The 14070-nt window shown below is 41.3% G+C and overlaps 1 protein-coding gene across 3 annotated transcripts in view; it reads right to left on the reverse strand.

Annotated features, from left to right (window-relative positions):
- Positions 1 to 14070, reverse strand: part of COL12A1 (collagen type XII alpha 1 chain) — a 120709-nt gene that overhangs the window by 60481 nt on the left and 46158 nt on the right. For all 3 annotated transcript variants that reach the window (XM_040239048.1, XM_040239045.1, XM_040239047.1), the window contains 13 exons: positions 13817 to 13966; positions 13616 to 13735; positions 13354 to 13518; positions 12713 to 12859; positions 9876 to 10015; positions 9212 to 9341; positions 7209 to 7351; positions 6772 to 6901; positions 4763 to 4899; positions 3563 to 3692; positions 782 to 921; positions 446 to 578; positions 312 to 338 (listed from right to left, as the gene is read on the reverse strand). In XM_040239048.1, coding sequence (XP_040094982.1) covers positions 312 to 338; positions 446 to 578; positions 782 to 921; positions 3563 to 3692; positions 4763 to 4899; positions 6772 to 6901; positions 7209 to 7351; positions 9212 to 9341; positions 9876 to 10015; positions 12713 to 12859; positions 13354 to 13518; positions 13616 to 13735; positions 13817 to 13966 — 1692 coding nt within the window. The remainder of the gene's footprint in view (positions 1 to 311; positions 339 to 445; positions 579 to 781; positions 922 to 3562; positions 3693 to 4762; positions 4900 to 6771; positions 6902 to 7208; positions 7352 to 9211; positions 9342 to 9875; positions 10016 to 12712; positions 12860 to 13353; positions 13519 to 13615; positions 13736 to 13816; positions 13967 to 14070) is intronic.

Genomic DNA, 14070 nt, shown 5'->3' on the forward strand with positions numbered 1-14070 from the left:
CAAACTGAAGAATGCTTCCCCCACAAATATGCACTGTCTCCAAGGAAACGAGCCGAGTTGTGTACCTCTAGACTCAGAACTAAATCTGACGCCATAACAAATGATGGTCATTGAGTCTCAAAGGACTCCTTAACAGATAGTAGCAAAGAGCAAAATTCTTCCAGGGAGACCTGTTTAAAAGAGGTCCCAAGCAACACCTTACAATTCATTGTAAAAGCAGAAGGCCTATTTGCAATGGATTTTGTGGTACTTTTCATTCATTCATTTGTCATTCTTTGGTCACTCATACAATCAGCAAATTAAGTTCTTACCTTGTGTTGTTAAGGGTATCAAACGCACTAAAAAGAAAAAAAAAGAAGAAGGTGGCAAAATATTACTAATTCAGCCAAAGCTCTACTCTGTTAATTAAAAAAAAAAAAAGTCCTACTGAAGGTTAAACACCTACTTGTACGCTCACTGCCAATCAGGTCATCGCTTTCTGACTCATCAGGATAAATGGCGGTAACAGAAACTTCATAGAGAGTGTTGGGGTTCAGGTTTTCAAACACCAGTGTATTCTCATCTCCATTTAGGATGGTCTTAAGGAAAGAGGAAAAAAAAAACAAGCTGACACAAGATTAAGTCACCATGTGCATCACACACTCCAGGGCAGTTGGTTGACATCATTTAGCCAGATGTTCTTCCCGCTTTGAGGCATACCATGAGCTCAAATGTCACTAGTAGGAAATGATGCTTTTCAGGCAACAAAGGTCATATATTTAAAAAAAAAAATTAACACTACCTCCATCTTATCTGCGCTTCCTGAAGGCGCCCAGGTGATTCTATAGAGAGACACATCAGAAGCTCCGTGGTCCCAAGTGCCTCTGAAACTCTCTGGTGTTACTTCAGTAATCTGTAGGTTTGTTGGGGCTGGCACGGTGTCTGTCACGAGAGAAGGCAGGACTACGTTTTTGGATGTGATCTCCAAACTCAATATAATAAAACTGCCTTCAACGGACATGAGGAAACTGGCTGACAACATTAGAACCAAGTATCTTACAAATTCAGTTCATTTGAAAGTATATATGAGAGAGAGCCCTGAGAACTGCAAGCATTTTATGGATAAAATAGACTGCTTCCAGAGAAGGCAATGGCACCCCACTCCAGCACTCTTGCCTTGAAAATCCCATGGACGGAGGAGCCTGGTAGGCGGCAGTCCAGGGGGTCTCGAAGAGTCGGACATGACTGAGCGACTTCACTTTCACTTTTCAGTTTCATCCATTGGAGAAGGAAATGGCAACCCACTCCAGTGTTCTTGCCTGGAGAATCCCAGGGACAGGGGAGCCTGGTGGGCTGCCGTCTCTGGGGTCGCACAGAGTCGGACACGACTAAAGCGACTTAGCAGCAGACTGCTTCAGTCTATTAAAATGGTGATTTTTTTTTAAAGGTACCATTTAGTCATATATTCTAACACAGTGGTTCTTCATTGTTTTGCCCTTCACACTTTTTGAGAATCTAAGGAAAACCCTGGACTCTTTTCCACAGCAACACAGAAAGCAAACTTTAGCCTGTAGTATCAGAGAGAGCATGAACCTTCATGGTTCATGAAGATCGTTACTTACGATCTAGGTAACCTACAGATAAGCTTTTCCTACAGATTACTAAGCTGACATGCAATGTGAAGCTGGCTGTATCAACTCTGTTCAGAGACAGGAATAGCCTGCAGTGCTGACGATGGCTGAAATCCCAACTAAGGATTCTTCTACTGACCAGGCACCCCAGCGAGCTTGCAGTGCAAGCAAGTGGGAACGTCTGCCACCCATTCTGAGCTTTCGTTGTCAATTATTCCTCTGTCTCCTGGTAACCAAAGCCAACTACACAAAAGCCAGAGCTATCAAAAAAATTTGTTTCTAATAATGACAATGAAAAGGCTCATTGACATAAAAAGACTGGTCCCACTTTGACAAGCATGACTGCAGAACAAACGAACCATGAAGGATGAACTTTGGATGTGTCTAAAAGTTCCTAGGAAATCTTAAGGATTAAAAACAAGTATTAATTTAGTACGTTAAATGACCTGCTTTCACTAATCTTTCTTCCTGACCTTTCCTTCCCTTTACTATTCCTGTTATATTTATGCCAGTGTGCACCTATGGGCAAATGTTCATCTCCAGCCACTACCCTTTCCAGGTAAGAACTGATGCCAAGAAGGCAACTGAAGTTGCTAAGGAGGCTGTGATATTTGACAGGATGTGTTGATCATGTACAGACAGCGGGGCACTGTAGAAGTTTCTGATCCTCTGGTGATAGAGATGCTGGAAAAGTTTGGACCACAGCACTTATCCCACCACTAGCTTCCTGGGCGAGCCTGAGCAAGTTGATTGAATTCTCTAGACCTGTACTGTCCACCATGGGAGCCAACAGTCACATGTAGCTATTGAGTACTTGAAATGCGGCATCTGAGTTGAGATGCACTGAAAGTGTAAATTAAGACACGTGTGTGCCTGTATGCTCAGTTGCTCAGTCGTATCCTTCTCTTTGAAGTTCTATGGACTGTAGCCCACCAGACTTCTCTATCCAGGGGATTCTCCAGGCACGAGTATTGGAGTGGGTTGCCTGTTCCTCCTCCAGGGGATTTTCCTGACCCAGGGATCAAACCCACGTCTCCTGCCTCTCCTGCACTGCAGGCAGATTCTTTACCACTGAGCCACTAGGGAAGCCCCAAATTAAGACACATCAGATTAAAAAAAAATTATTATCAAAGAAATGTGAAAGATCTCACTAATTATTATACTGGTAAATTTTGAAATGCCAATATTTTGGATACACTAGGTTGAATGCAACACATTACTGAAGTTAATTTCATTTTTCTCTTTACCTTTTCTAATGTGGCTACTAGAAAATCTTGAATTACCTACGTGGCTCCCAATATATTATATTTCTTGGGAACTCTGCTGGCTCTAGACTTCAATTTCTTAAACACCATTTATCTAGAAAATGACGTGCTAAGCACTGAGCTAGAAACTGGAGGTTCAAAGTTGAGCAAAATACATGTCTCGGACTTCATTAGGAGGGAGCCAGAGGGAAGTGGTACAGCCAGAAAAAGACCGACGGGCAATAATTGAGTTAAATACTGTGGAAGTAGCATGCTTTCTCTCCACCCCGTGAGTTAGTGACAGTGGCTGGTAGAATAACAGGAGAGAAATTATCACAAAAGGAATATAAACCTAAGGATAGAAGATGGGAAGTGACTAAGTGAGAAACCACCCGATCCCAAACAGTATTAAATTCTGGCAAAAATAACATTAAGAAATGCACAGAGAACTATCCTCAACATTTTGTAATACCTATAAGGGAAAAGATTCCGGAAAGGAATATACATATATCTATAGTATATATTACAGAGGTACATATAAAACTGAATCCCTTTGCTGTGCACCTGAAACTAACACAACATGATGAATCAACTATATTTCCATTAGGAAAAGTATTTTAATTTTAAGAGATGAAATAACCAGTTAGTCAGTGACACACGCATACAGTGCTATTTCCCAATTTTCATTAAAGCACGAGGGCAACTCACGGGTGGTTTCTTGCGCAGTCACTGGGGGCGACTCTCCCTCTTCGTATACAGCAGACACGCTGACTGTGTACAGGGTTTGAGAGAAGAGGTCTTTAAGCGGCGTGCTGGCCCGTGACCTGTCCACCTCTACCTGTAACAGAGCGGTGGAACTATTGTTACAGTTTAGTTTTGACATCTCTCTGTTGTTGGCTGTGTCGCTCAGCACGAGAGCATAAGAACTGCAGTACAGAAAAAAAAAACAGCAAAGTTTTCCAATTTGCCTAAGAGTCTAGGAACCATTTCTAGTTTCCAAAGTGGAAACGATGCATGTACTAGAGGCTTGTGTTTGGTAAATGATGACAGCCTAGGAATTCAAACAACCTAATCGCTTTCTCCCATTTCCCTGTGAGTCACTGCCTCATTGCTTTCAGAAAAATTCTTCTGTGCATTAGCTTGTAAGACCCACTGGTCATTGTACTGCTTCTGAAAATTGAAACCCAGGATGAAAAGAATATGTGCACAGGTCTAAATTAGCTTGCATGCAGTTCAGAAGACCAGCACAGTCTGCAACTGGGTGCTTACAGAAACTATTTCTAGCTTCCAAAACTGCCTCTGAGGTTCTTACATTAGTGTCCCTTCAGGGGAACATACATTTTAAACCCATTTGCTGGTGGAGCCCCTCAATTTGCTCCCACTCTGAAGCAGGTTGTCACGGAAATAGCTTTTCATCCCAACATCAATTCATAAACGTTCAAAGCCAAAGAGACACCCTTCTGACACGACATTCATACTTTCTCTCTGTCCCGTTCGACTGTCCTACCTCCCTATTCCTTGACAAACTCCCCCTCTTCCTTCCTGAATCCCCTTGCTACCTTTCATTTTTAGGAACCTCATTATGACATTTTGTTAGTCATTCATAGAATGCAGAGCATCATATTAGGCATCAGGCGGAGAGCGAAATACCATCCAGATTCTGTAACCCTTTATCTACTAAGGGATGATGTTCTAGGATTAATATCACACAGAAAAACACTTCTAAACTAAATGCAAAACAGTCCAATATATTATCAATATTCAAATAGTGCTTTGTTAATATATGACAAGTTTTCAACACTATGTTCATAAAGTGACAAGTATTAAAACATGCTATACCTATTTAGATCCTTCTGTTAAACTACTAGGAAAACAAATATTTCTAAACCGCTTCCAACCTCAACCTACCTCTTTGGCTTCCTCTTCCGGGGTTTTGTAGCGAACAATGTATTTGCGCACTTTTCCAGGTGCGGGTTCCCATACGACGTTCATGGTGCTGTGAGTCACGTCTCTGAGTTTAAGGTCTCGAGGAGTGGGCAGAGGCACTGGAGACGCGTGATAAATTAGGGCCAGAATTTACTCTCAACCACAAAAGCTTCCACACAAGCTTTCAAGAAGTCGCTTGGAGAAAACTTAAAGGTGGGCAGCAAAGTAACTAAACAAATTGGTTATGATGATAAAAGCACTTTGATTCTATGAGATATAGCTGAATTCTTAAAAAGGCTTTTTAAATATGGGATAAATTTAAATTTTTACAACAACTCTTTCTCATTTATATTTAACTTTCTCCCATTCTATTTAAATAAACTCTTACTTGCTGTTCAGCTATAATGAATCATAATTTGCCATAAATGTGCAGCTTATGTTTTTTTAACAAATATTAAATCAGTTGAGATTGAAATCAAAGTGTCATGCTTCCTGAAGCATGTGATAGCAAAACAAATGGTTACAAGAGCGAAGAATGAAGATGAATCAAAATTACACATCCAATAAGTTCATAAGAAAAAACCCACAGAAGCCCAAATGGTTAGGCGCAAATCCAACAATAAATTTTCCCCAAGTCAAACAAATCTTTACCTTAAAAAGGACAAGAAAGAGGATAACTAGAGAAGAGTTTTTCTCTTGTCACATGAGACGTATCTCACTCTTCCTAGATGCCTGTTTGACCAACGTTCTTTGTCTCTCATTTAAAGTCTGCATATGTCACTTCCTGAATCTGTCTCTCTACCTCTATGCTCCCACCCCTCCGTCCCTTCTATGCTTTCCTCTCTCAGCCTCTCTCTGTGCCCTCCCCACCCCCTCCACTGCTGCAGTCCAGCCCTATATCCAAATCTATAGCCATGTCTGTCTTTAATCCCACTATGACTTGGGTCCCCTCACTCAGCACCTCCAAAATATGTCTCCATGCCTGGCTGGATCCCCACTCTTTCTACCCATCACCACCCCATTTCTACAAACCACAAGCTTCAGATAGGGTCTGACATGTAAAAGGTGATTATTTGATGTCAGTGACTATCTCCTGCCCTAGCTTGCAGCGTTTCTCCTCTCTGTCTCTTCAAGCTTCTATCTCAGCCCCGTACCCCCTTGAAGGTTTCTTACAACTTCTTCATTTCCTTAGAAATGCAGTCTGAGACATAAAATGTAAGCCAAGACATGCTTAGAATCCCAGCATGCCCACCTCAAAAAGCATGAAACAAAACTACCAGCTGGGTAAGACCAGGGTCCTAAGTGCCATCACCGTCACTTTTCAAGAAAAAGCACCTAAATTCTAGTGAGACAAACCAGAAACACACAGGAGGCTGAACAACACACACAAGAGAAGTGCAAACCATGAAGGAGTCAGGGTCCTCCACCCTGTCCTACGTTACTTATCAGCACATTCCCAAAACCTAGGCACAAGCCTGGAATGTCAGAGTTGATCAATATGTTTGGGGATTGAGTTAATTTACTTGACATAAACAGACTGATTCAGATGTGACATAGTTTCTACTTCAACAAGAGCTTGGAACGTCTTAATCTTAAACCTAGTATTTTTCTCCAACATCCCCTTCTCACTAATGGTGTATACCATATTCATGGTATTCATATTATTCAACAATAATAAGGACTGTAAGATGCACCCTTATTTTATGCTCTGTTCCCTGACTGACACCTCACCAAGAGCAACTGTAAGACACCACTGATTGTAAGATACCGTCTGAAAATCTGATATGTTAAATATGGAAAAATAAATGCAAGTCTCAACAATCGACTTAAGATGCTGCTGTAAGTCTAGAAACAACCTTGGCCATAAGGAATAACCCTACAACTTATGCACAATCAAAATCAGTCTTAGCATCATTGGGCAAAAGAAAAAGCTTAACAAATGAGCCATGTTCGCAGCAATGAGGGAAGAAGGAAACCTAACACCATCTTACAGGTGACTTCCCTCGCTGTGACGGGTTCGCTGGTGAGGTCGTGCAGGACAGCCTGGACTGTAACCGCATACTCGGTGTTGGGGAAGAGGTCACTCAGCTGCACGTCAGTCACTGTCGGCTCCACGCGCATCTGCAGATAGACGAGCCGAGGCGAAACGACACATTCAAATGAAACGTTTCCGCTAATGAGGAACAGCCAGTCACACCAAGCTGTGACCACTAGATTTGAACACAACTTTTATTTTTCATTTCTCTGAATGGCATTTCCCTTTTCATACTGATTTTTTTTTTTTTTTTAAGATGTGTCACAGGCCACAAATCTAACCTGTTTTTGTTTTGTGTGTAAAGCTATACATGAGCTAATGAGCCCCTTAACGGGGACTCAACAACAGTGAAGGCTCAAGAAGACCCAAGATAAAGAAACAAAGGGCTCCCACCTCCTTGGGCTTGGTCGGAACTGTGGCGTTGATTGGTTCGTAGGTCACGGTGTAGCCGGTAGCGCCCCCCACTGGCTGCCACTGCACGTGCATGGTGGTTGAGCCAATATCGTAAATGTTCAGGCTGACCACAGGCACTGGCACTGTTGAAATGGAAAAGCAGACACATTCTCCTCATTTGTTAACTGCTTCCAGTGGCTCAGCAGTAAAGTGCAATGCAGTTACTGGTATTAGTGCATGGTAAATAGAAAATGGGCTGCCGTGAGTAATCAGTGAAATTTAATATAATCCCTTTCTCTCCCCTCAAAAACCCAATCTCACTGTTTACCGCCAACACCTACTAGGGCTGCATGTGATAACTATTTCATAGAGAAAAGACATTTAAATGTAAAACGGCATTCTAGTGTCTATACGAAAGCCAAAACAGAGACTAACTTCCTGAGGTTTCAGTCCCTTTTTCTGGAACGTCTGTAAGTTGACCGTTTTCATTCTTCAATCATAGAATTTCATACATAAAAAGCCAACCTAGTATTTCATTTCATTTTTACTTTAAAAAAAATAAGTGACAGTGATGTCTATTAGTAAGTGGAACTCAGGGGATTCTTCAAAGAGATTAGCCCATGAGGCACAGTAACAGGCTTACAGTCTCCTCTTCACTAATATCCACACAGCTTTCCAGTTTTTTGTCCAAAGACGGACTTTAAAGTTTTAAGGAATTATCAGGTGAATCCTGCCCATTATGAAATATATTATTTCCCACCTAATGGTCTAATATGAAGGGAAATATGAGAGATGAAGACCTAAGGGACTGAGGAGTCAGTGGAGTCAGTTCTTGCCTTGGAGTTACGCCCATTCCTTCCTCTTTCTTGTAAGAGGCCTCCCTTCTTCCTGGAGGTCAGCCAAGAAGATGGGAGAAGGAAAGAGTATTTTCATATGGCCTCAGAAACCCCACCAGGAATAGGAGTGAGGAATATCTTTCCTCAAAGCTCTACTCAAAGCCAAAGCCATCAGAGCTTCTCTGGTAAAGGCCAGAGTCCAAAAGTCAATAAAAAAAGGAGCTCTCGCTGCCAGCTGGAAGACCTGGCCTCATGCAGAACTGAACCAGCTGATTCCTGCACAGCTGCTCCTCCGGATACTCTGAGTCCCACTCCCCAGATGGTACCTTCCCTTAAGAGGTGGACAGTTGTGAAAGGTACCCGTCCCTCTAAGGTAAACCCTGGCCATGAATACCCAGTGGGTCTCAAGATGGCAGGAGCAGCCAGTAAAAGCAGAAAATCACAGTATTTATCGAGAACCTGCACAAAGTACACATTCAGTAAATGTGTGTTGAAGAGATATCAAATAAAGGGATGATTCAGAAGGCTTACAGAAATCACACACAGTACAAACGAACTTATTTACAAAACACAGATAGACTCACAGACATAGAAAACAAACTTATAGTTACCAGGGGGGATAGTGGCAGAGGTGGGGAGAGATAAATTAGGAGGCTGGAGTTAAAATATACACACTACTATAAAAAAAAAAAAAAGTGATACTGAAAAAGATGGAGGACAGGAGGAGAAGAGGGCAAGAGGATGAGATGGTTGGATGGCATCACCGATTCAACGGACTTGAGTTTGAGCAAACTCCAGGAGATGGTGATGGACAGGGAAGCCTGGTGTGCTGCAGTCCATGGGGTCACAAAGAGTCAGACACGACTTAGCGACTGAACAGCAACAACTATATATGAAATAGACAATCAACAAGAACCTACTGTATAGCACAGGGAACTACACTCAGTATCTTTTAATAACCTATAAGAATCTAAAAAAAAATCTGAAAAAAAAGAATGTACACATATAACTGAATCACTTTGCTGTACCTTTGAAACTAACACAACTCTGTAAATTAAAAATATTTCAATAATTTTTTTAAATGAAAATGAAAAAAAATCCCACATGGCCTGTCACCTCTTTACCTTAATAAATTAAACAATGAATTTTTTTTTCAATCTGACTTACATGTTTTTTCTGTGCCCTTCAAAGGCTCACTGTATTCATCTTCCACTACAGAATACACGTTGACAACATATTCAGTTTCAGGCTTCAGATCTTTTAGGACCGTGCTCCTTTCCAATCGGCTCACATAAAACTAGGGAGGAAAATTTACAAATAATAACAATTTCTGTTAGAATCAGTTCCTTCTTTTCTACTGTTAGTTGTGAAGTAATTAACTTCAATGAGCTTAGGAAATATTCTTTAATGAGGCCATTGTCTTTTGCTTTTGAAAACTATCAGATTACAGTGAGATCTTGGATAATCCATACAGTTTATGCTCCCAGCTATTGTTTCCTTATTTGTGAGATGAGTGCATAAAACTAGAACGTCCTCAATGTTTCCTTTCTACTTGATGATTCTGGTATAAACTCATGAACAAATTAAACACCCTCTTAATCCCTAATTAAAAATTGTATTGATAATGTGCAATTCTTGGAAAGCATAAGAAATTAAAGGCTCTTTCCTTTAATTAAGCCCAAATGGAAGTGTTTGCCCTGCAAGAAATGGAGAACACCACCATAGACCCAGTTCTGCCCCCTTCTTCCCCCTGGCATTCCTCCCAGAGCCCTAAGGAGGAGGACCCAATCTCAGGACAGAAAGGAGTGGATTGTAAGGACTGTCTACTCACTTCTTGCCGTTTCCCTCCTGACACTGGGTAGTATTCCACCTTGTACCTGTCCACACTGTCAGAAGGAGGTGTCCAGCTCACTCTCATAGACCGATGGGTCCGCTCAGAAAGAACTAGGTTGGAAGGTGCTTCCAAGTCACCTGCACGTGGAAATGAAGTACACAGACTTTTTCATTATCATAGCAAGATGATGATATTTAAATTATGTTGCAACGGTGTTCCTCTCCATATTTCAAGCTTTTATACACATTCTTTCATATACTAAGAAGTTACAGTTGTTGTTCTTGTTCAGTTGCTAAATCAGATCTGACTCTTTGTAACCCCATGGACTATAGCATGCCAGGCTCCTCTGTCCTCCGCTATCTCCTGGAGTTCACTCAAATTCATGGCCATTGAGTTGGTGATGCTATCGAACCACCTCATCCTCGGCTGCCCCTTCTCTTCCTTCCCTCAATCTTTCCCAGCATCAGAGGTCTTTTCTAATGAGCCAGCTCTCTGCATCAGGTGGCCAAAGTATGGGAGCTTCAGCTTCAGCATCAGTCCTTCCGATGAATATTCAAGCTTGATCTTTAGGATGGACTGGTTTGATCTCCTTGCAGTCCAAGGGACTCTCAAGAGTCTTCTCCAGTAAATCAGCCCAGTGCCCTTAAGTCCTCTCTGAATGGGTGGCCTAAAATTCTTCACCCTCAGGAAATTCAAATCTGAGCTCTTGTCATTCTTTAAAAGCTGCTCCCCTCATCCTGACAGCATCACAGTTTATTGGTCACTTAGATTCAAAACCTCTGGACTCGTCCTTGGATACGCTCTCTGCTCTCCCACCTTCTACGTGTATCAGTAAATGACAACATGGGTCCTGACAACTCTATTGCCCCAATCACTACTGGTACCACCCAAGTTCACTGCCTTCATCATCATGCTGATAATTTACGTTCATGTCTCATCTTCTTAACTGTAAGTTATGCTCTGTGAGGGCAGAAGTGATTTCTTATTCATGTTTAGTTCCCTTTCAGGATCTAATTCAGTGGTAAGAGAACCTACTTACTTTCTCACTAAGAGAGAAACAACCAAGTCTTCTAAAACTTAGGCATATCCTACTGCTTGTGTTTTTTTTTTTTTTCTGTTCATAAGTGTAGGTGAAATGACTAATATAGAAAAATATTTGGAATGAATATAAATGAAAATAGAAATATTGGGCTCAATATGACCATTAGAGAGACATCCCAAATAGTAATTACAGAAGAGCTAATGCAGTGACTCCACAAGCATGGTAAATCATTCTCATATGAACTCTTCCCACTTTCTTTGTAAGCCAAAGCTGGGAAAAAGCATTTCCATTCTTAGTATCCTAACCTTTGTTGTACTTGGGTCATAATCAAGCCTACAAAATTATCAAGCAATTTTACTGTCTCAGAAACTAAATGAATGCAACTATTACATAGCTGATATAAAAAAAAGAAAGTAAAACAGATAAAAGATGTTTTCATCCCCACTCAAAGTTCTCTCCAACTAAATAAAACTACAACTCTCTCAGCTAATCCAAAGCCAGACGCCTACAAATTCTGGCTTCCTGGCTGGTCTATTTCTCCTGGGAAAAGGTCAGTCTATTGTTCAAAATCCAAAAAGAAAATCTGCAAAATTTTGAAGAGAGAAATTCAAGAAGGAACATTCAAATAAATGTATCCTTAGTATCCAAAGCACGTGAACCATTTCTACCACTTTGTTAAACTCATTCCAACTTTCCAAAACCAGAGTAAATTAATGAAAGACAGTCTTTACCAGAATCTACATTTACTTTAAAATTTTTTCTCATACAATAAGAACCATCATTTTATCATTAATTTTCAAAATACCTTCAGTTTAGTATTTACCATGGTCTGTCCTACAATTTACACAGGTAGTAATCATTTTATACCACTTGTCACTACAAATTCACTTCTATAATTTTATTTCGAAATCTTAATTCCTTATTGATAGCTACCTTTTTTCAAGGACCTCTCAAAACATCTTTACCCATTTGACTTTGAGTAAGTAACCGTATCTCTCTAAATCTATTTCTTCAGTGGTAAAGAGAGATGATACCCTTTCTAAAAATCCACACTCTAACACTGTAATTTGTCTTTTATGTTTAGAGGTTACAAGTGCAAAGTATCAAATGTGATCATCTCTGGTTGGGGCATTTAACAGTAACTTAATAGTGATATGGAGTGAAGATGCTTTACCAGAGAATAGACATACACCAGGAGAGAAAGCACCTCTTTATTCCCCAATCTCACTTGTGTATGTGTCTGTGTGTGCAGTGCACACGTGTGCAGTCGCTCAGCCATGTCCAAGTCTTTGCGACCACATGGACCATAGCCCGGCAGGCTCCTCTGTTCAAGGGATTATCCCAGCAAGACTACTAGAGTGGGTTGCCACTCCCTTCTCCAGGGGATCTTCCCGACCCAGGGATCAAAAATGCATCTCCTTTATTGGCAGGAGGATTCTTTACCACTGAGCCACCCAGGAAACATGTGTTTGGTACAGGCACATTTAAACTAAATGTATCCTCAAATAAACTAGGAGTCATTTACAGTTTGATGCCATCAGAGAAAATCCAAGGACTAAATCAGTGATTCTCAACTGGGGGCAGTGTTCTCCCCAGCAGACATTCAGCACATTCTGAAGGTATTTTTAGTTGTCATAACTCAGGGGATACTACTGGTATCCAGTGGGCAGCGTTCAGGGATGCTGCTAAACATCTCACAATGTACAAAGTAATCCACTCCCTCCATTCTACAAAGAATTATCTGGACCAAAATACCAACAGTTCTGAGGATGAGAACCTGGGCTAACCTTACCTGGACCTTTGACACTGTTACATAAGTTGTTGGTGAGGTCATCCACGATCCTAGAAAGTGACTCAAAATCTGCCACGTTGTATGCGTGGATATCATCAGGATCTGTTGCAATCATCTTTAACTCAACTTCATCAGCATTTTTAATACCTTGGGGAAAATGGATACATAAAATTAAAAGCATGTCTCAGAAAAAAATTCATGGAATGAAGCAAATATTTCATAGGCTACCCTTATACATTCTGTGTTAACTAGAATGTATATAAGATTTTCCCCAACAATAAAATGATTACATAAATAGAAACAAAAAATAATACAAACTGAAGGTTATTTTGTTTGGCTTCTTCTCAATGCTTCTAGCACCAATTCCCCACCAAAAAGAGTCTGTTTAGTGTTTTTTTCTGGAAAGTATCAGGTAAAAAAATAATAATAATAATTATAAAAAATAGTGGATATCAAAAACAAAAATGATGCTGTGGAAAACCAAATAGGAATTTTCCTGAATCCTATTAATAGTATAGTTGTCCTCTTGATTTATTAGTCTCTTCCAAGAAGCCATGTAGTTTCGTCCCATAACTACAAAATTATCCTTGGCAGAACTATTTGTCACCTGTGGAGGCGTGGCTATTCTCATCCATACTTACCAACAGCAAACAGTTCCACGCCTTCATCCTTGAGTTTTTTGGAAGGTGCCTCAACATCATCCTGGGATTTCCCATCAGTGATAAGAACTCCGATTTTTCGAGCTCGAGGTCTCATGCCAGCTTGGGTCTTGAAGCTCTGCTGGCGAATGAAATTCAAGGCCATCCCTAGTGGGATTGTTAAAGGAGAATCAGCCACATCATTATTCAGCCATGAGCTCGGACAAAAGCGAGAGCTGACAGCGCCCTGGACCATTTGGCTCACCTGTGAGGGTGTTGCCTCCCTTGTAAGGCAGGTTCGCCACGGCCTGCAGCAAGCTCTTCTTGTCTTTGTGAGCATTTAACTGCCACTCTGTTCTGGGGTCCCCACTATACTGAGCGAGGGCTGAAAGGACACCATTGGCATTAGCATATGTAGGCGAACCTGATGAAGACATCTAAATGCCGTCAGTGTTGTGAGACCTACCAATCTGTACTCTTTTGGGGCCAATCTCAAAGACTTCCACGATCCGAGAAATGAAGCTCCTGACAGTTCTGAAGTTCGCCCGGCCGATGCTCCACGATCCATCCACCAGGAGCACGATGTCTGCTTCAGCCCGGGTGAGACACTCCATCCCTGATGCGGCAGTCACGAGACAGCACAGAGTCAGGGGCACATTCTTCGTCGGGTTACCTCCCAGCACACTTCCGCCACCCCCGGGGGCCAGGGTCACCTAACAG

This window comes from Oryx dammah, unplaced genomic scaffold (assembly GCF_014754425.2).
Source record: "Oryx dammah isolate SB20612 unplaced genomic scaffold, SCBI_Odam_1.1 HiC_scaffold_4, whole genome shotgun sequence".
Lineage (NCBI taxonomy): Eukaryota > Metazoa > Chordata > Mammalia > Artiodactyla > Bovidae > Oryx > Oryx dammah.